This window comes from Eumetopias jubatus, unplaced genomic scaffold (assembly GCF_037043125.1).
Source record: "Eumetopias jubatus isolate StellerSeaLion01/CBP00866 unplaced genomic scaffold, mEumJub1_p1.0 scaffold_16, whole genome shotgun sequence".
NCBI lineage: Eukaryota > Metazoa > Chordata > Mammalia > Carnivora > Otariidae > Eumetopias > Eumetopias jubatus.
Window position 1 is genome coordinate 47,516,546 of NW_028274822.1, and position 20,292 is coordinate 47,536,837.

Consider the following 20,292-nt stretch of genomic DNA (forward strand, 5'->3'; position numbering starts at 1 on the left):
GAGCACCCGGAGTGAGAATTACAGATCTGATCCACAGAAGGCTTTATTTAAAAACATGCGGAAGGCACAGTACCTCTAATCGTTGTATGCGTCCCTTGAAAAACATGAAGAGGGAAGAATTTGGATAAGCAGCTTCTTTTTTGAGAAGAATTTCCTTTGCTTCATCCAGGCCTGCTTTGTTATCACTGCCATCCAAGGCAAAAAACGGACGGACTACAGTATGATACCAGAGCAGAGCCAATCTAAAGAAGAGGGAGAGAAACGTTGAGCAAGACTTTTCTTATAGTGGTTCTACTTTTTAAAAACTCAGTATGTGCTCTTCCAGAACGCTCTTTCCAAAAAGCTTACTATGCAGTCTTTGAAGAAGTAAATTCAGAGTATCTTTCCCCATATTAATTTTATCAATATTTGGAAAACTGACACTTTGGCACAGCATATAAATCAGCACACTCCCATCAGGTGACAGGAGAACAATATGATAAAAGCATTTAGCTTTTCCAAGACTTCCAGATGGCTCTTGAAAGTATGGACTGATGTAAATCTCTGAATTCTGAACTTCACTCATCAATGCACCAATCAGAAACAGTAACTGGTTACCATGAATTTACTGTCCCCTGATAATAAAAGCATTACCTTTTTGCAAAAGGAAAATGCTGTTTTCTCTTGTTTTCACAAAGTTAGAGTGTAAGCCTCAGAATTCAAATTTAAATATGGGAACCACAGACACAAATTATACTAAAATGGGTTAAAATAAGTAAGAGAACCAGAAAAAAGGCTCTTTCTCTGGCCTTTGAGGATGCTCAATTTGAAAAACAAATAATTACTTAAAATTGCCTTACTTCAAACTCATCCTTTCAAGAAAACTACCATGTTAAATAAACTCGGTAACTAAAATAGATTCATTAGGATCTGCTTTAATGAATAGACAAAAATGTTTCACCAACACATCAAATATTATTATGTAAATGCACGCTTCTAGCATGTCTATAAAATTCGTTCTCTTCCGGAGATCCGACTAATTTACATTACCAATTCATTTCTTTCCAGAAAATACTAAGATATAAATAGACAAATTATCATGTTACAAAACTGTTAAATCAAATTAATAAAATACCACTGTTTATGTAATTTAATGACTTTGGGGAGGCACAGATATTTTTGAAATGAAAATTTAATGATATTTTTAATAGCTACCAACGGATTAAGAGTGAATATCCAAATTCCTCAATCTTGATAGGAGTAGAAACAGAGCTTACTAAAGTTTTTTGTGATAATCAACATTTTTTGGAAAAACTGATAAGTAGTGTAATGTCAAAGGACATCTAGTGTCTGGTAAAATTACTCAAATTGCAAATGGTAGATATTTACCAGACTGAAAAAAAAAAATCACACCGTTTTTAACCGATGGAGGAATGGGAGAGTTATACCAGCTTCTCCACACTCCTGTTTAAATAACTGTCATTTCAGTTTACTCTAACATGACTCAGTTTAGATTAACATGACTCAATTTAGTTGACCAGCACAAAATATCCAAGTCACATATGAAAGACCAATGAACCAACCAGGATCAAAGGAAATTACATAGTATCAAGATTCTCTGTAAGAATAAAAATTTTAAAATCACCAAAAAGGCTTACTGAATTCCTATTCCTTAAAAAATTCCAAAAATCAGGATCATGAATCTCAGTGACTGTGGTCAAGGTCACAAAAACTGCTTATAAAATCATTTGAGGTTGAAAAAGGTGATCATTTTACCTGTTTAAAATAATAAAGGACTCATGAGAGTAAGGAATGATGTCCTGCTCTCTAACGTCAGCTCCAAAGTCAGTTTATAAATACCACCAAAAATGCAGTTCTCAGGGTTGCATTAAAAGACAATGCATGGCATCACGTCAACCAACCAAGCTATTTACCTGAAGTTTCCTTTAAAGGCTCTGATTGTCGTTTACTTACTTTCAACACTATATTATCTACCAAAGCATTGCAATACAGCTACTCACGTAGCTAAAGGGGCCTTCATGTCCTTACTTTCGCTTGCATACATCAGTGAAGAAAGCCCTTGCAGGCGGTCTCCAGGAAAACCCAGCAGGTTGATGATTTTGAGCAGGTTGGGGGGCACCATGGATATGCAAAGGTGAAAAAGGCCATATCCAAAGCTAACAGCACCTTTCAGTCTGTTTAGAGACTCCTCAGACACCCCTTCAGCCACAATGTGATTATCATTTGCAGCGTCAGAAGTCAAAGGCTCTTCAGTTAGCTTCTTTTGATACAGCTCCTGAAGGGCACTGATGTCCAGATAGCATTTATTGTAAATCTTCCAGGCTTTCCTAAGGATCCACCCACCTTTTATATAGGCTACAGAGAAGGGGAGAAAGCATGAGAAAAGTAAGCATTCAAAATAATTTTCTGTGTTGATAAGGGATATTGAAGAATGGCCTGAAATTCAAGCAAAAATTTAAAAAAAAACCAAACACACAATAAAAATGACCATCTCCCATTGCACCTTGTTTTCTGCAGAGGACTTAAATTCTTTGTTTCCCTTTACTGCACTGGATGACCACTCGGCAAAAACCACATTTTTTTTGTTCACTGTTCTATCAAGCCCCTCATACATGAGCTGGGATGTAGTAGATGATATACGCTACAAGACTAAATGCATGACTACCAGCATGCAAGCATCACGTGAACACCTTTGTTCACGTGCTCTGTGAAACATGAACCTCCGCCGTGTTTTTCTGAACTACCATGGCAACTTCGGTGATAAACCTCTTTTAGAACTCTTACGTCTGTCTACCCCGTGTTTCGTTCCTCCGAAATAGCAAGTTTTAAGTCTAATTCACTGCTAAAACTACACCCCAGCATCAAGCATGGCAACTTGCCAAAAAATAAAACAAGCAAACAAAAAGGATGAATTTATACTTATTGGTGAACAAATGGGCAGTTCATTAAGGTGTAAGTCATCGGTGTTAAATGCAGAAATGCAAACAATCCCCCATTCATCTGTATCTAATGCCTACTGTGTGGCTTCAGCGCACCTTACTTAGGATGGCGTTATTTGGTCTATGAGGATGACACTCATCCCCTGTCCCAGCCTACATCTAGACAGATCCAGTGAAGGAAGGTGGCAAAAAGAAGCTACTTCACACCAGAGGTGAGAAGCTGTTATTTATAAAGCTGCTTCCATGATTTCCCGTCAGACCAATTTTTAACACAGCCCTCACAGTCTCTGAAAGAAATTTCACAGATACAATATGGGACTGACCCACCAGTTCCAGGCTCCACAGGCCCCTCTCACACAAGCCCACAGGTCCTGCCTCACCCTCTCCTCCTGTGAACACTTACACCTTCTGATGGGGAAGGAAAGGGGCAGCTGATTTGTCTGTGCTTATCTGAGTGTATCATCACCATACTTTTGAGGAAAGGTCTTCTATAGGGAATTTTCTGCAGAAAAGAGCTTATACACTCAGCACTGTTACCAATATGGCACCAGTCATCTGACCCCAATGCACCAATGGAAAACAAAATGAGCTGTTCCGGGCTTCCAGGCCCTTTAGACAGCAGAAAAAGAAGTTTGTAAAAAGTTATTTTTAAAATTACAGAAAATACGTAACATAAAATCTGATTTATAAAAGTCTAATCCCTAAGAGTGATCTAAGAACACACGGTATATACAGAAAAGACCTACCACAGCGGGCCTACTGCTAGCCTTTGAAAGGCCTGCTTACAAGATTGGCCTTTGGCTGGGGTCTGTGAACTTGGACTTGGGAGGGTTCCCAGCATTCTCAGAACCGATAAGAGTGGCTCACTGTGCCTACCACCCTGCTTGCAGAAGTAGTATGTTTTATGTTGAACACCTGCTTTCCTCCTGGGGCCTGGAATCTGGGTATGTGCAAGACAAGGGTAGATCTACACATGGTTAGCCCCCAACAAAAAGTGTGGGTGCTGCATCTCCAACAAACTTCTCGATTGAGAACAAAACTCACTGCCCAGAGAATTAAGCATGTCCTATGCAACTCCACTGGGAGAAAATTCTGGGTTGCCTGTGCCTGAGTTTTCCTGGATGTCATCCCATGCATCATTTCCCTTTGGTCGTTTTGCTTTGTATCTTTTGCTGTAACAAATCACAGCCATGAGCATGATTATATACGGAGTCCTGGAAAATCATTGCACGTGACGGTCTTAAGAATCCCCAATCCATGGAATCAAGCTAAAATTTAATCAAGCTAATATTTTACTTAACTATATCAATTTCTTGACAAATGATAACCATATCTCCTATGGAAGATCCTATGGGATCTCCCATGGGACCACAATTCAAAACACAACCATCCCACAAGTTCCAAGTTCTAGATTGTTAATGTCCTGTAGACTAAGTTCACTGAAAAGAATACTTACTGTGAGAGAGGATGAACAAACAAAAGCTTAATTTAAGGGAACTATTTTTATAACTGTATAGTTATAAAAGTAATACACATTTGAATACACATTTAGTTCAATTTAACAAAAAAAAATTTTTTTTTTTGAGAGAGAGAGCGTGAGCAGGGAGAGGAGCAAAGGGAGAGAGAGAATCCACGCCCAGCACAAATCCCAGTGCAGGGCTTAATCTCACGTCCCTGAGATCATGACTTGAGTCAAAATCAAGAGTCAGAGGCTTAACCAACTGAGCCACCCAGGCGCTCCAATTTAACAAAAATACTCACTGAGCAAATATTACATTTCAGGCACAGTTCTAGGAGAATCAAAGGGAAGTAAGATACAGATCCCGGATGTAAGAGGCACAGTGACTCTTCCCTTCTAAATGGAAGTACTGCGGGAAAACGAAAGGTTGGAGAAAACCCTGAAACCTGTATGCTAACAAAGCACTCAGGTTGATTCAGTATGCCCACAAACAGGAAGCTCAGTTATGATCCAAAAAGCTCAATGTTGAATAGAAAAACAGAAAAAGAGAAAAGGAACACAAAACCAACGGGGATCTAATAAAGAGGAAAACACTGGCTACAGATTTAAAAAATGAAGAAAAGAAAACTTGCAAAACTCTAAAAATGTTAATTAGCTATTATGTTCCTATCATGTGCCTAGCACTGTGCTTGGCAATTGAGGGATACAAAAGGACCAGAAGACATAATCTCAGCCCTTCAAATGCCCACAATAAAACTGAAAAATAAATGAAAAAAATAAGTGCATAAGACTATATATATATTTTATGTGTTTGTTTATGTGCCCCACTGGGGTCTTATGGAGAAAAATGAAAACAAATCATGTTGGGATGACTGGTGAGTTGTTCTTTATTTCCTTTTTGTCACTAAATTTTTCTATGTAATGAATATGTAAATGAATTAGTGCAGAATAAGTATTGCAGGATTTCAGTAGAAAACTTTACTCCCTCCTCCCCCCCCCACCCAGGCCTAACTGGAAATCTTAAGGAAAAAGTTTAATTCCATTTTCTCCTGCACTTCCAGGCTGCTGAGGCTTCATTCAGGAAGCAGAGCTTCCATCTAGGCAGAGGCAACATTCCAGGAGCGAGGAACACGAGTGTGAGTATGAAGGAGCAGGTGAGCAAGCTGTTCAGAGCCAGAATCCAACAGGAGACACAGAGGCCAAAGGGGACCCAGGGATGGCATGCTCAGGTTATGGGGGCCCCCTGATGTCCACTAAGGACATGCACAGAAGCAGCAGGCCACTTCGAAGATGGGGGTGAGGAGACCTGCAGTGTTAGTAATCCAGATCTCCGGTGAAGAGTCATAGCAGAGAATGGTAAGAATAGAAGCAAATGTCAAAATCCATCAGTGCCAACGGCACAGACTCCATCAACAAAAAATGACAATGGTAAAAACCCTGTTTTTACAAAATAAAAATGTAATTCAACATGTCTTTCTTTTCTTGCCTAAGAGAGGAGTTTAGGTGCCAACGTTTAAAAGCATATGTTAAAATCTGTCGTAACCAGTTTTAACACCTTTAATTTGAGCCGGGTAAGTAGAACCCAAAGTTTCAACTAAGTCAAAGACTGTAATTTGTGGAAGACAAAGTTAGCATGCATGTAGAGAAAGATTTTTTTTTTTTTTTTTTTTTTGCTACTTTCTAAGCTTAGAGAAACAGCTTCCCCAGGACTCTCACCCTACTTCCCTGTCCCAAATGCTGTGACCAAAACATCTGAGCACAGCCGGACCCTGCGTATGGAGCGAAGGCTGAGTGAGGAGCCGGCAGAGCTGGACGCGTGCCCCACGGCAGACAGCGCCGCAGTTCCTGCAGGGGGGACCCTCCGCCGCCTTGAAGCTACAGCAATGCAGCTAATGAGCACACATTTTCCCAAAGGGCAGAGAAACTATTCAAGAGCCTCACATCCTGCACAGCCTTCCATATGGCTCCTCTGAAAGGTCAAATATAAATCAGTCAGCCACTGCTGTCTATGCTTTTGGAGACAGCAGAAAACCACAGACCACTTGCCCTCCCTTTCTAGGGCCAACCTAAGTCAGCTGGGAGATGTAGGGGAGAGAGGAAACTTTGTCCCCATTAAGGGAAGTGTGGTATGGGGCGGGGGGGCGGTGTCAGGGGAGGCAGGGAGTGGGAGTCCTTCCCAGGAAAGGGCAAGAATTGTCTAGAAAGTGAAAATACCAAGTCATACTAATTGATGTTGCGATAAATCTTACAGACTTTTCAGCAGGGGATTGTATCTGGTGGGATCTTCTACCATAGCATTCTGTCTGTTCACTTGTCCTAGATGAGGCTGGTTAACCCTATAATGAGAGACTTTTTTAAAACCCACATAAGACTTTGGGAGAAAAATGGGTTTCTTTTCACTTCTAAAAGACTTCTGAAATACTCACCTGTCCAATCTCAACTATTCTTGGGGCTCAGTGTTGAGCCACTTTTTCCTGAATGGCATCACCCTCCTTCATCCCTTCAATTCACATATTATACACCCACCGTGTGCTAGGGAACAGCACAGGAGGTGCCAAGGACATAGAGGGGAAAATGGACTTCCCCCAGTTCTTTATCACCCTGCTCAGGATCTTCCTTGATCTTCCCTTAGGCAGTTTCCCAACTGTTCATTCCCTGTGCACCCAATCTGTGACTAACTTACACGTCTAGTGAGTAAAGTATCACCCTGAATTAGAACTGATGCACTCCTGTTTCTCCCCTACTAAACCTGCAGTCCCCTCAGGGCAAGAGCTACATCCCACTCACCTCTAGAGCCCCGGCGCCTATCACCCCACAGTGAGGGATGCAAAGTAGGAGCTCAGTAAGTGTGGGCGAAAAAGACAGCAGGTGGACACTGTTGCTGCCCTCAAGGAGATTACAGTCAAATACCGGGGGCAAACATGTGCATAAACATTTGTATTGCTATGTGATGAATGCTCTGACGAGGCACAGAATACATGGAGAACAGCAAAGAGCAGATGATGGTAGGGTAGCACACACAACGGCAGGAGGCAAGCTCAGGGCATTCAGGGAAGGGCTAGGAGCTCGGCTTAGCCAGCTGCGGGGCTGGGAAGGCAGGCAGGTTCGCACAGGCCACCTGAGGAAGGAATTCAAACTTCCCCTTGTAGGAGATGTACAACAGCTGAGTGTTTAAAGCACAGGTCTAACAAGCCTTAGGAAGATGGCTCCAACGGACCACAGAGAACGCGGCCTGGAGAAGCAGGGGAGTCAACAGCAGGCTGTGGCACAATGATGCCAGGGGCTAGCGCTCTGGGTTGGCCGGAGAGCGAGTGAGCAATGCAGGGTTGCCCAGCCTCTCGGAGGGCGCGGGCACACGGAACCAGGCTGAGGCGACGGGAAAACGGTGAGAACACTGGGAATTCAGGTATGAAACAAGAAACCCATGGCTCCAGCCTGGGTTCTGTCGTCACTAACAAGCTGTGTCAACTGTCCAACCTCATCCAACATGCAGCCTCAGCTGCCTCACCTGTGAAAGCCAGCAAGCAAACTCATCTGAAGAACACGTATCGAGCCTATGTCATGCCATGAATACACAGGTAAGTACAACATAGGGCCTATCCTCAAGTCTTAAAGAAAGGAAACAAAATGAGGTGGGCAAGCACCATAAAACAGGTTTTAAAAAGAGCTTTTTGTTATGAAAGTAATGAATATCTGTTCATTGGGGAAAAAAGCAAACAAGCAGCCCTGGACAGAGTAAATTAAAAAGATATTTATAAAGTAGTATATAAAATGAGGAGAGATGATGGGATAATTCATTACAAAGAAGTTCAAATGAGAGCACAGGAGTTCTTTTACAAGTATGAAGCGTTTACAAATTCACAGACCCCTTCCTACCTGGAGCTCAGGTGAGTGTGTGCACCCCCACCCACTTCGGCACCATCCACTCGGGGTGGGGGAAGGGCACCTATAACAAACATCTCCAAGAAGGCAGCTTTTCCCCAAGAAAATTATCCATCAAGAAAGTTTTCTAAGGGGGGACGCCTGGGTGGCTCAGTTGGTGGTCATGATCCAGGGGTCCTGGGAGCGATCCCCCACCCCACCCCCCATTGAGCTCCTTGCTCAGTGGGGACCCTGCTTCTCCCTCTCCCCCTCCCCCTGCTTGTGTTCTCTGGCTCTCTCTGTCAAATAAATACATAAAATCTTAAAAAAAAAAAAGTCATTTTCTAAGAAATGTATTCTGAGGGCGCCTGGGTGGCTCAGTCATTTAAGGGCCCTTTGGCTCAGGTCATGGTCTCAGGGTTCTGGGATTGAGCCTGCTTCTCCCTCTCCCTCTGCCCCTCAGCTCATGCTCTCTCAAATGAATAAATAAAATCTTAAAAAAAAAAAAAGAAATGGATTCCCACAAAGTAAGTTTTTTAGAGTTTAATAACTTCTAAAAGGCTAATGAAGAGCATTTTTGGTTATGTTTGTTTGAAACAAATAAGGAGATATTCATAAAGCAAATGACCACTGTGTACATTTATGTCTGTCAGAATTTCATTTCAATATCAATATCTGTTCAGTAAATTATATGGCTTCAGGAAAAACCAAGAGCTCTGTTCAAAATCCATGATAAATAGGATTAAGTAAATGATTAATATCAACCTATTAGGAGAATGGGAAAAAGCTAAGGCAGCAATTTATGAAAGAAATACAGTTTATTAACAAAATATAAAAATAGGTTGACCTAACAACAACAACAACAAAAAAGGCAAAGCAAAGAAATTGGTTCTTTAACCAAAGGAATTGGTTAAATAAATCATGGCCCATTCATATGAAAAACTACTGTTACTATTTAGTATTTTGAAATTGAATAACAGAGAAAATATGTAAAATACAATCTAAGAGGGCAAAGTTGGATACAAAGCACTATAGATTCCATTTTATAAAAGAGATATGGAGAAACATAGAACATTAGACATTAGCATTAAAGAGTAGTTTCTCCAAGTGGTAAGATAAGACATGACTTGCTTTCTTTTTTACCCTTCTCTATTTTCCAAGTTTTCTATAACAATGTTCAGTAATTCTTAACCAGAATAATAATTTTAGAAATAAACAGCACGAATTGATGACTCTAAGTTTCAGGAGGGCAGGGAGCATAGCCTGTGTTGCTCATGTAACCCAGTGCTTAGCACATCATACATGCTCAGTAATTATTTGTCAAATAGACCCATGAAGGAGCAAATGAAGGATATACTAACTTTTACAATTTTTATATACTTTGACTTACAGAAGAGTTGTAAGATTAACACAAAGAATTCCCAGATGCCCTTTACCTGATTCCCCAAACTTTAAACTACATTGGACTTATCCTCTCTAGACAAGAGATTTTCTCCTAATAGCTAAATTAGCTCCTCTAAAGTCCTTCTTGAGTGTCAGAAAAAAAGGAATACAAGAAACACAGAAAATGCCAGAGCTCCTATCTTGACCCAAGAAGTCTGACAGCTCTGCTGCTTTTAATATATACATGAATGGAGAGCTTCAAGTGGGAAATTTCACAGATATTTCACACCAGCTATAAGCCCTCAACCATGTAAGTATTAGGCAAGTCCCAAGAGGAGGATTAGAGAGAAAAACATAGAACAGTGGACCCAAAGCAAAAGGTCAACATATTTTAAAAGAAGGATAAATTCTAGTAAGACCAAATCTTGGAGGTCAAAATAAAAGTTAAGTTGCATGTCTGACTTGAGCCAAATAGAAACAAAGCATCCTCAAGGATGAGCTGGAGGGAGGAAGAGACAGTAGAAAGAGAAGGGAGAGAAAAACCAGTGACTGGCAGGCTAGAAGGCGTAGTGTACATTACAACTCAGCAGCAACAGACCCTGCTTCATTTAAGGTTTGGAAGGAAATGCTTTTGTGGTTGTGAGTTTTAGTTGATTTTCTTTCGGAATTTTCATTTTTTCCAAGTAAATCCTATCTGCCAAAGCAGCAAATTTCTCCTGGCAGTATCAGACCGATACCCACATAAGCTAAAGAACTGGTGTCTGTGTTAGACACAGTCTTCCAGAAGCTGTTAAAGACTCGATTTGAGTCTATAGCTCGCAAGGTATCAAAGTTGCAGAATCCTGGAAAACAACAGTCTTGGGCAAACTAAGAAATTAGTTTATAGCCCTTACTCAAGGTTGTTCAAATGTAGGTCATTCAAGTATTTTAGGAAATATTTGGTACCCATTCAGGCCCTCAATAACAATTTCCTGAAAAAATTAACTTAAACCAGTTATATTTCACTTTAAAGGTTATTCACAACTTGATTCTCACAAAGGAAAAGTATGATCTATCTATCTGGCACTGGTAATTTCTCTAACTATGAAAGAATTATCTGTGAAACACTGACTTCAAGTCTAAAACTACTCTCCTAAACACACATTAGGCACTTGTGGTTCCAATTTCCTAAGTAAAACTCAGTATCATGCCCCAAAGAGGTACCACATATTTTCAAAAACTGAAATACAAGGCACTGTAAAAAAAAGGGGGGGCATTACTTATTGTGCCCACTGAATTTTGAAAGCCATTAAAAGTAATGCTTTGGCATACCTGACAATTCTTGTTTCACAAACGAGAGCACAGCCAGATAAACTTGACAGTCAGCTATGATTATCTGCCTCTGAAGCCGATCAACCATAGAGGGGGCAGATTTTCGGACATCAACCTGTTTGGTGGAAGGAAAGTACACACTGATCAATCACACACAAGAACAAGACTCCGTCCAAACCACCATTACTTTATTGTGCAAAATAATTTCACATAGGAACTGTGAAACAGGGCACTGAAAGCCAAGACCAAATTTATACCATATTCCCATGAGATCTGGCTCTGTTTTGTTAACCATACGATGAAGAACATTGTAATTCAAAGACAAATATCCTAAGCGAGAACAATGAAGCTCATGGGAAACCATGAAAGTCAACAGAAAAATTTAGAGGTTTACCTTTTTTGAAACAGTTTGTTACTTATCCAAAATAAAAACCACTAATGGTAGAAAACACTGCCCAAAATAGATAAACCAAAAAGCCACTTTGCAGCCATCTACCTTCATTCATACAGGATGAACACTGGGGTTCATAACTTCTGTGCCCACAACAGAGATGTGAGGGTCGAAAACTGATTACATTTTACTTAAGGATAAAATAGGTTTGAATGAACCACAAACTGAACTCAATTTAAGCTATACCTCTAAAGTGACTACCTCTATAAAAGAAGCAAAACATAAAATTAAAAAACCCACTTTTTATAAAATGTTGGTCCTTATTGTAAAGAATGTTTGTAAGTGAAAAAAATTTATCCCAAAATAGAATACTGCATTCTTAATACAAAGTGAACTTGAACAAGATAAGCTAAATAGTTTTCATAGGCTTTCACAGTGATGTAAGAAATGATAGGATCTATGGGGCGCCTGGGTGGCTCAGTCATTAAGCGTCTGCCTTGGGCTCAGGTCATGATCCCAGATCCTGGGATCAAGCTCCGCATCAGGCTCCCTGCTCGGCGGGAAGCCTGCTTCTCCCTCTCCCACTTCCCCTGCTTGTGTTCCCTCTCTTGCTGTGTCTCTCTCTGTCAAATAAATAAATAAAATCTTTAAAAAAAAAAAAAGGATCTTTGCAAATATGACAACAGCATATATAGTAGACACAAAAGAATGAACTGTTTGCCTTTTTTTTTTACATTAGCATAATCTATTATGGTCACTACTGTTGCAAATGTAGTCCCAGAACTCATTACTTTGCTTAGGCAAATGTCAGTCTATTGATGCTCCTGGTTTCTTTGTAATAACATCTACTGTGTCGGGTTGTTGGAAGGGCTAATGAGGTACTGTATGTGAAAATGCTTTTTAAATTGCAAAGACCCATTACCAGTGTTAATTCCTAAATAGGTGGTTAGGCATGGAATTAGATACAGAAGACAAACAAATAAATAACTGATAGTCTAATGAGGGAACACTGACTTCATTACCATGTAATGTAGTAAGTGCTCTGAAGGGTCGAGTGTACAGGGTACTATGGGGACAAGGAGGAAACCTACTCAACACAGCTTTGGGGCTCAGGCAAGAGTCCTTGGAGTAAATGATCTAGGAAGAACTCAAGAAAGTGTAGGAACCAGGTCCAGAGGGAAGAGAATGTTCTAGGCAGAGGAAAAGGAAGTGCCATGTCAGCCACAGTAAGGAGTTTGGCAAGGTGTAATGTAATGGCAAGGGTGGGGGTAGGGACACTGAAAATGAAGCCAGCAACCTATTATTTGCATTTTAGAGACTGTATTATGGAGAATGAATTCAAGAACAGTGAGAGTTGTTGCAGGCAAATGGGGATGGTGGCTGACCTAAGGACATGGCAGGAGTGGGGAGAGAAGTGGATGAGTTCAGGAGGTACTTTAGAAAGAGAGGCAACAGGACTTAGTCACTGATCAGATGGAGGGTTTGCAGAAGGAGCCAGCAAGGAAAGCTCTGGCCCTTCTGGAGCATCAGGAGACTGTACTTTTGGCCCATCAGTGACTTCCTCACGGTGGACACCATCAGCGAGAGCAGAGGTGCAGGAACCTGGACATGAACAAGCTGAAGAAAAGATGGGCAGCTTTTGAGGACTACAACCCAAAGATGGGTTTGTCAGCTCGACAGGTAACAAGGGAGACCTCTGGGCACTCCAGAAACATCAGGGGTAGGAGGAGGCCTCCCCAAAGACTAGACTTTCGCACTGGAAGATGAAAGCAAAATCAGGAAAAGTGAATTACAATGTTATTGCGACTTTATGCGTAACCAAAGGCTGGTAAGGAAAAATTAGGTAAACAGCTGAATTCCTCAATAATGCCAAAATGCAACATATCTGAATTACAGATACATGAAAGCCTCATTACAAAAGCTCTTAGCACGTGGCCCATTATGGAAGAAGATAATCTTAAGACAGCAAAAGAATAAATGCACTGAATGGTTTTAATGACAGACAAGCAGGTGGGGGTGGGGTGCCACTGTTTTTAAAAAAATACATTTTACTTAATCAAAAGCCGTTAAGAAACATGTAGTGCTTTCAGTCATATCTGAAATATTGAAAACCAAGTAAAGGAGCAATGCCCTACGTCAGTGGCACTCCGTTCACAACCTAAAGACATAGTGCTTACATTTTTCTTAATTTTATTCTTGATGGTTTCAATTACTCCAGCCTCTTCACTTTCACACAGTTTCTCTGTCGTCTTTAAGTCATCACACGCCAACTGCATTTTTTCTTCCTCAAATGTCATCATGGCGTTCTTCCAAGAAAGAAATAAGGAAAGAAGGAATGAATCCGTGCCTGAAAATTTAGGTGATTTAATACAACAAAACCCCAACTAGGAAAAAAAAAAAAACATTCAAATTTTATTTGTTGCAAGTACAAGAATGTTACAGCATACCCTAATCATTTCCAAGAACTACAATCTCAATATGAAATAAGAATATACCTCTATCACACCTCCGTGAAAAAATACAGGGTAGTGAACGTTCTCACAGTTACTGTTCTAGGACCTTTTTAGTTGTTATGGAACACAGTAGCCAAAGCCCTGTATAATTTCTGGTTGGTCCACTTCATTCGGTTTTTATAGCAGTGTCGCACTGAAAAGTTCCTTCTCCCTGGCCCCGTCAAGTACTGCACAGAATCGCTAGTAGGTTCACCTTGAAAAGCATCAGTCTTTTCAGGGACAGCAATTCCAAGGGGTTCCCTTATTTGGAACTCATATTACACTGTTCACAGTGAAAAATTCCACTGGCAGCCTGGTGGAGTTTTCCAGGCCACATCTGACTGGGTAGGGGCAATCCTTCTCTGCTGAAAACCTGCTACTGTGACCAGTGGCATGGAGTTTCTGAGGTTATGAATGGGCTGTCAGGGCAGAGACAGGACACCTGGTTCTTGGAAGGCCCTAATGAGCTCTTCGTAGGGAGCTCTCTACCATGCCCTATCCATTCAGCAGGCCCTCCCCTTGGCATTCTAGGCCTCCTTGGTAGGACTCCAACATACTCTCCCCTTGTAGCCAAGCCAGACCACTGCCACCTTTGCCCAAGCCCCCCGCCACACTTGCTTTCCAAGCAGACCCCAGACCTGCCACAGCCTCCCTCCCCACCTTCCTCCTCCACCAGCTAAGCTTTGGCTGGGTCTCCCTCCCTGCCTTTGTAGTGAAGCAGGTACTCATGTTGTGATTCCCACAGAGTACCGTTTTCCTTAAAGTCGGATGCTGTGTTTTCTTGTAAATGGCAAGGCTAAAAATTTGTGTTGTATTCCCCGGCGAGAGGAGGAAATAAGTAGCCTGAATGAAAATCCATGCCACCGGAAGCTGGCCGGGTACTGAGGTTGGGCACGGATAGCTGGCCGGCACAGGATACGCCAGTTTGCAGAGATCTTCCTAGATCTGAAATCATTTAAATGCTTTCTCTATTTTATTTCACTCGGTCTCTACACATACTGATTATAAATATGTACACACACACACACACACACACACACACAATTTGCTATTATACCATTCTATGATAGTTTTTTTTAATTATGTGTTTTAAAGTGGTTTGTGTGATGTTATAAATATTTCTAGAAAAAAAGCATCCGATTTTTTACATTGCCAAATTTTCTTTAAACACGTAATTGCAACCTATTCCTTCAATTCCTAAATACTAATATTTAAAAATGTAATAGTAACTAATAAATTTTAACTCTGCTAATTTAAACTTTATTCCCAGTCCACATTTATTCAATAATTTTAGAGCAAAACCTTTAGTATCCAAAGTCTGGCCTTATCTCAGTTTTTTTGGAAAGGCCTTTGCAATTTTATTTTTATTTAAAATATTTTTTTGATTGGGAAAAACAGAATTCTCTGGAAGGTATTAGCATTTTATTTTTTAAATTAAGGGAAAGAGGATATCTCATAGGTGTTGGCTAATAGGCAAAACTGTATTACACTTTTAAATGCTAAAAGATCTATATCTATAGGGGCACCTGGGTGGCTCAGTTGGTTAAGTATCCGACTCTTGATTTAGGCTCAGGTCATGATCTCAGGGTCATGAGATCGAGCCCCACATCGGGCTCTGTGTTCAGCGGGTAGTCTACTTGAGATTCTCTCTCTCCTTCTCCCTCTGCCCCACACCCCCCACCCTGTGCACCCTCTCTCTAAAATAAATAAATCTTAAAAAAAAAAGATCTGTATCTATACAGCTAGTAACTCTAAGACATACTTTATATACTTGTTTCCTTCACACCAATACCTCTCCCCATACTAACTTACCAAAAAACTGACGAAGCTGGCTCCAAAACTCATTAATGGGCTATGATTTCTGTTAAGGAAACAAAATAAAATTATTTTTAATGTATACTTTTATAAACATTTGATATATCAGGATCACTATATATTTCTAACAATTGGACAGACAATAAAGTCTTAAAGCTGATTAAATTACCCTAAGAAAGGGGCATCTGGGTGGCTTAGACGGTTAAGTGTCCGACTCTTGATTTCAGCTCAGGTCACGAACTCAGGGTTGTGAGACTGACCTCCGTATCAGGCTCCATGCTGGGAGTGGAGCCTGCTTGAGATTCTCTCTCCCTCTCTCTCTGCCCCTTCCCTCCTCTCTCTTGGCTTCTCTCAAAAAAAAAAAAAAAGAGAGAGAGAAAGAGAAAGAAAAAAGAAATTATCCTAAGAAAAATGTTGGAGGCAAGGAGGTTCACAGGTCTGTCTGCCAAAATAGAACCTGGCTGATTCTTCAAAGCAAGGCACACAAGAAAATCAAATGATAACAGAGACTGCTTTAGTAAACCAACCTGACATCTGCACACATGTGGCCAAAGGAAGATGATTAATATTCATCTTAAAAATGCAAAACATGTTCAAAACTTTGCACACATAAAATATCATTTTTAATATAGATCAAAGGGTTTTACCATGGAGCCAACCTTGAAAGTTCACTAATTCCATCTAAAGAACTTTAAGAATGCCTCCCTACGGCAACACTCTTGGGTCCCCTCCCTCCTCAGGAGCTTTGTACTATCACTTTGCTATTGCTCAATAAACTCTGCTTTGCTGCCCACCTCCCCCCCAAAAACCTCCTTAGTGTCAGACACTCCACCACTGTAATACAGTCATTGTGAAATTACATATGTAAGCCAAACAGAAACCAAATCAAACTAATACCAATTCAAGGAATACAGGAATATAAACTTTCTACTTCAAATTCACAACCAGCACAAATTCTAAATTTCTGTAAATTTCACTAAAAGAGAAAACAAGTGGTAAATGCCTTCTTAAAGAAAAATAACTTTACTGATTTTTTAATTATGTAAGATAACATATGGTCCTTCTAAAAAAGGACAGAACAATGCATTTAGTCAATCCCCTATAGGAAATTTAGTTTGTGTCCAAAGTGAATGTGTGTTTGGGGGTGGGAGGGGCAAGGAACATGCACATTTGTATGTATTTATGTACATACATGCATATATCCAATGCATATATCAGATGAATATCTTTGTACATATATTTTCTCAGGCTGTCCAAATATATTCTTGGGATAAATTGCTAGAGATTGCGTTACTGAGTCAAACAGTATGTACATCCATTTTCCTCTTGGAGGCAGGGGGTTGGGCAAGGGAGTGAGTGGAGGGAGCGGAAGGTGGGGGGAAGCGGAGGGGCAGTAAGGAAACTGATTTAGTTGGAATATTAACTTTCTGCTACATTTTTCCCCATCTATTTAGTACTTAAATTCTACAATGAATAATAATTTGTTTACCCCCACCTAATAGGATACTAAACCAACAAGAAAAACTGTAGGAAGGTCAACTCATTAGTGACGTATCCCCTACTAGCATTCACATCCATAAACCAAGCTCAAGCAGCATATCTCGAGCCCACTGCCAAGTAAGCTTTCCCCCTACAATGCAGCAGAGCAAGATGGCAATTGTCCCAGCCCACGGCTCTGCATGGACATACCATTACAGGCTCCCAACCTAATTTGGTTTGCCTATCAGTGTCCCTTCTAGAATGTTATTTTCTGCTTCTTATCCCTTATCATGTCTTACATACAACAGGCTTTCAACAAATATGCATCAGTGAAGGAATGAAAGACAGAGCCCTGCCTTTTAGGAACAAACACATTTCAATCAAGTGCTGATGAGTATGGCCTTCCCCTTTCCTTGCTTACATGTTAGCCACTTTGCCGTCTGAAAAATGAAAGGAGTTGAAACTAGGGCCTGGTGTTGCTACATGTGCTTCTTGTTTTGGACTAAAATTGGGTGTCTGGGAGCCAACTATTAATTATTCATGGTATCCTAGCCTGGCCCTCAGTACTTCACATACCATCGTGGGCGAAAAACCAGCCCAGTGGGAACACTCCTACCTCCCTGAGGTACTGTCTCCGCAAACCCCACAGCATCTGGTACATTTGACAGTGTACCCAACACAATAAACTGATCAATAAATATGCACCCTCTCATATCCTGGACAAGACCTGTTGTTTTAAGAACAAGGCTCACTTGACTTTTTAAGCCTACGTTAACTTACCTTACCTTGATCATTTTGGCCCATAGATGTGTTTCTACACAAAACTTACTCATTCAGGGGATTTGGAAATGTTCCCAAAGAGTACAAGTCTCATTACTTTAAAACTGAAGCAAAGGAAGAGGCTCCTAGCTCACCTCAATATGCTCATATTGGGAACCAATAAACAATGACCCAAACTGGAGGGGAGTTGAAGGTATTATATAAAGACTGAGTATAAAAGTAAGCATTAGAACCAAAACACACAATACCAGAAGATCTATAAGAACAGAGGTGAGGACAAGTGAAATAGACCATCTGGCAAAAACCTCCCTTATTTAAAAGAAGAGAGGATATAAGTATAAAAATATATACATATTTGCTAATATTGAAAAAAATGGTGGAATAACCTGTAATTAAAAAAAATGGATACCTACAAGGCAAGAGAAGGAATAGGGAAGAAGAAACAAGGGTAGAAACAAAGCTTCTCTGTGGATTAGACATTGGAACCATGTAAATATTGCACATAATACCAAATTTTAATAATGCAACCCCTAAAAAGTAAAATTAATGCAAATCCAGTTGGTAAAATAACCACACAGAATTATTCCAAGTGATGTTAGAACACAATAATCTAACAGTACATTATTATGAAATACCCTTAAAAACAGATCCCAGAAGATGGCAAAAAGAATTTGTTTTCCATAATCATATTCTCACCAGTCAACTTGGTATTGTCATTCTAAGGCTGCTGGGGATGTAATTTGTGATAAAGCAACATGTACGTATGATGGTGTCTGTTGGGACTCAGGACTGTGTGAATAGGAAAAAGAATGAAGCTTATTAAAAATCTTACAGCCTAGAATAGGAACTTATCTTTAAAAAATACATATTTTCTGTCTACTGAAAAAGCCTAGAAATAACACCGCCAGTAGCCCTGAGAATGCCTAACACCTTCTCTAAATACATTAGGTAAAAGGGACCGTGGCTCCTTGAAAAAATGACTGATTCCAGGTCAGGGATAAGAAATGTTCGAGAAGAGCCTGGAATATCTCGTTATAGTAGAAAGCAAGGAAACTTAAAAGTTATATTAGTGTCTTGAAGAGGTTCCCACTATGCAAGTATGGAACAATTTAATCCCTGATGAAGCAATAGATTGAAACATCAAATATGGTTAAACTGTAAGTTCATAATGGTACTTTTAATTTAAAAACAAAACAAACCCTCTCTGGTTGCCTATGGAAGATCCTAAGGAACGAATTCATTATTTTGGAAAAGGATTTAAAAAAAAGAGAAGGAATAAGCATTTACCCTTTCTCTAGGGACTCAGTAATGAATTAGCTGGGTGGGAGGGCAGTCTTTTTACAAAAATATCCTGGGATAATAAATGAAAAGCAGAAGATAGAATCAGTGTTTCATTTTGCAGCTCCTAATCAAGTAATGGATATGGGCAATGACCACAGAGACAAGGGAACATATTAACCACCCCCACACTGATATGATCAACAATATCCAAGCTGTGGAAAACTCTACAGGACAAAAACCCTAGTTTCTTCAATGACAATAAAAAAGTGTATGGGGGGGGACTGAAAGGGAATCTCCAAAATAAAAGGTACAAAATACAACAGACACTTAAAGACACAGACACATCAAACAATACACACACACACACACACAAACACATATATGCAAACTAGTAACAATTAGAATATGAAACGAAAAATCACAATAGCACCAAATCACTAAGTATCTAAGGATAAATCTAACAAAGATGTGCAATATTGTCACACTGAAAACTCAAAACATTACCAAAAAAAATAAATAAATAAAGACCTAACTCAGGGTTTCTTAACATTTTGGGTCAGATAATTTTTTCTTGTGGAGGCTGTCCTAGGATTTGTAGGATGTTGGGCAGCATCCCTATCCTGTATCTACAAGTTGCCAGTAGCACACAGCTACTCTCCCACCACAGATGTGACAACAAAAATGTCTCCAGACATTGCCAAATGTCCTCTGGGAGCAAACTGACCCTGCCTGAGGATCACTAATCTCAATACAGAGATATACAATTCTTGTGGGTTGGAATTCAATATTGCTACAATGTTAATTTCTCTTAAACTGAACTATAACTTAAATGCAATCCAAAGCAAAATCCCGGGGGGGTGGGGGGTGTGTGTGTACTGAAAAGTTGATTCTAAAATCTACACTGAAAAGAAAAATACTATAATGGCCAAATCAAATTTGAAGAACGATAAAGCTGGAGACCTGATATGAAAACTTAATTAAAACTAAGAATTCCTGTTCACTCATTAGAGATTACAAAAGACAAATCACAGACTAGGAGAAGATAGTTAAATATATTTATCCAACAAAAAGCTCATCCTCAGAATATGTAAAGAATTCCCA

At 40.1% G+C, this 20,292-nt stretch overlaps 1 protein-coding gene across 4 annotated transcripts in view; it reads right to left on the reverse strand.

Moving 5' to 3' along the window:
• The window catches only part of TTC39C (tetratricopeptide repeat domain 39C), a 110,175-nt gene that overhangs the window by 50,993 nt on the left and 38,890 nt on the right, over positions 1-20,292 (reverse strand). For all 4 annotated transcript variants that reach the window (XR_003608302.2, XR_003608303.2, XM_028098325.2 and 1 more), the window contains exons 2-6: positions 15,649-15,697; positions 13,522-13,650; positions 10,954-11,068; positions 2,001-2,355; positions 74-242 (exon numbers count right to left, since the gene is read on the reverse strand). Coding sequence is in view for 2 of the 4 variants with exons in the window: in XM_028098325.2 (XP_027954126.1) it covers positions 74-242; positions 2,001-2,355; positions 10,954-11,068; positions 13,522-13,650; positions 15,649-15,697 (817 nt within the window). In the remaining 2 variants the exon portion in view is untranslated. The remainder of the gene's footprint in view (positions 1-73; positions 243-2,000; positions 2,356-10,953; positions 11,069-13,521; positions 13,651-15,648; positions 15,698-20,292) is intronic.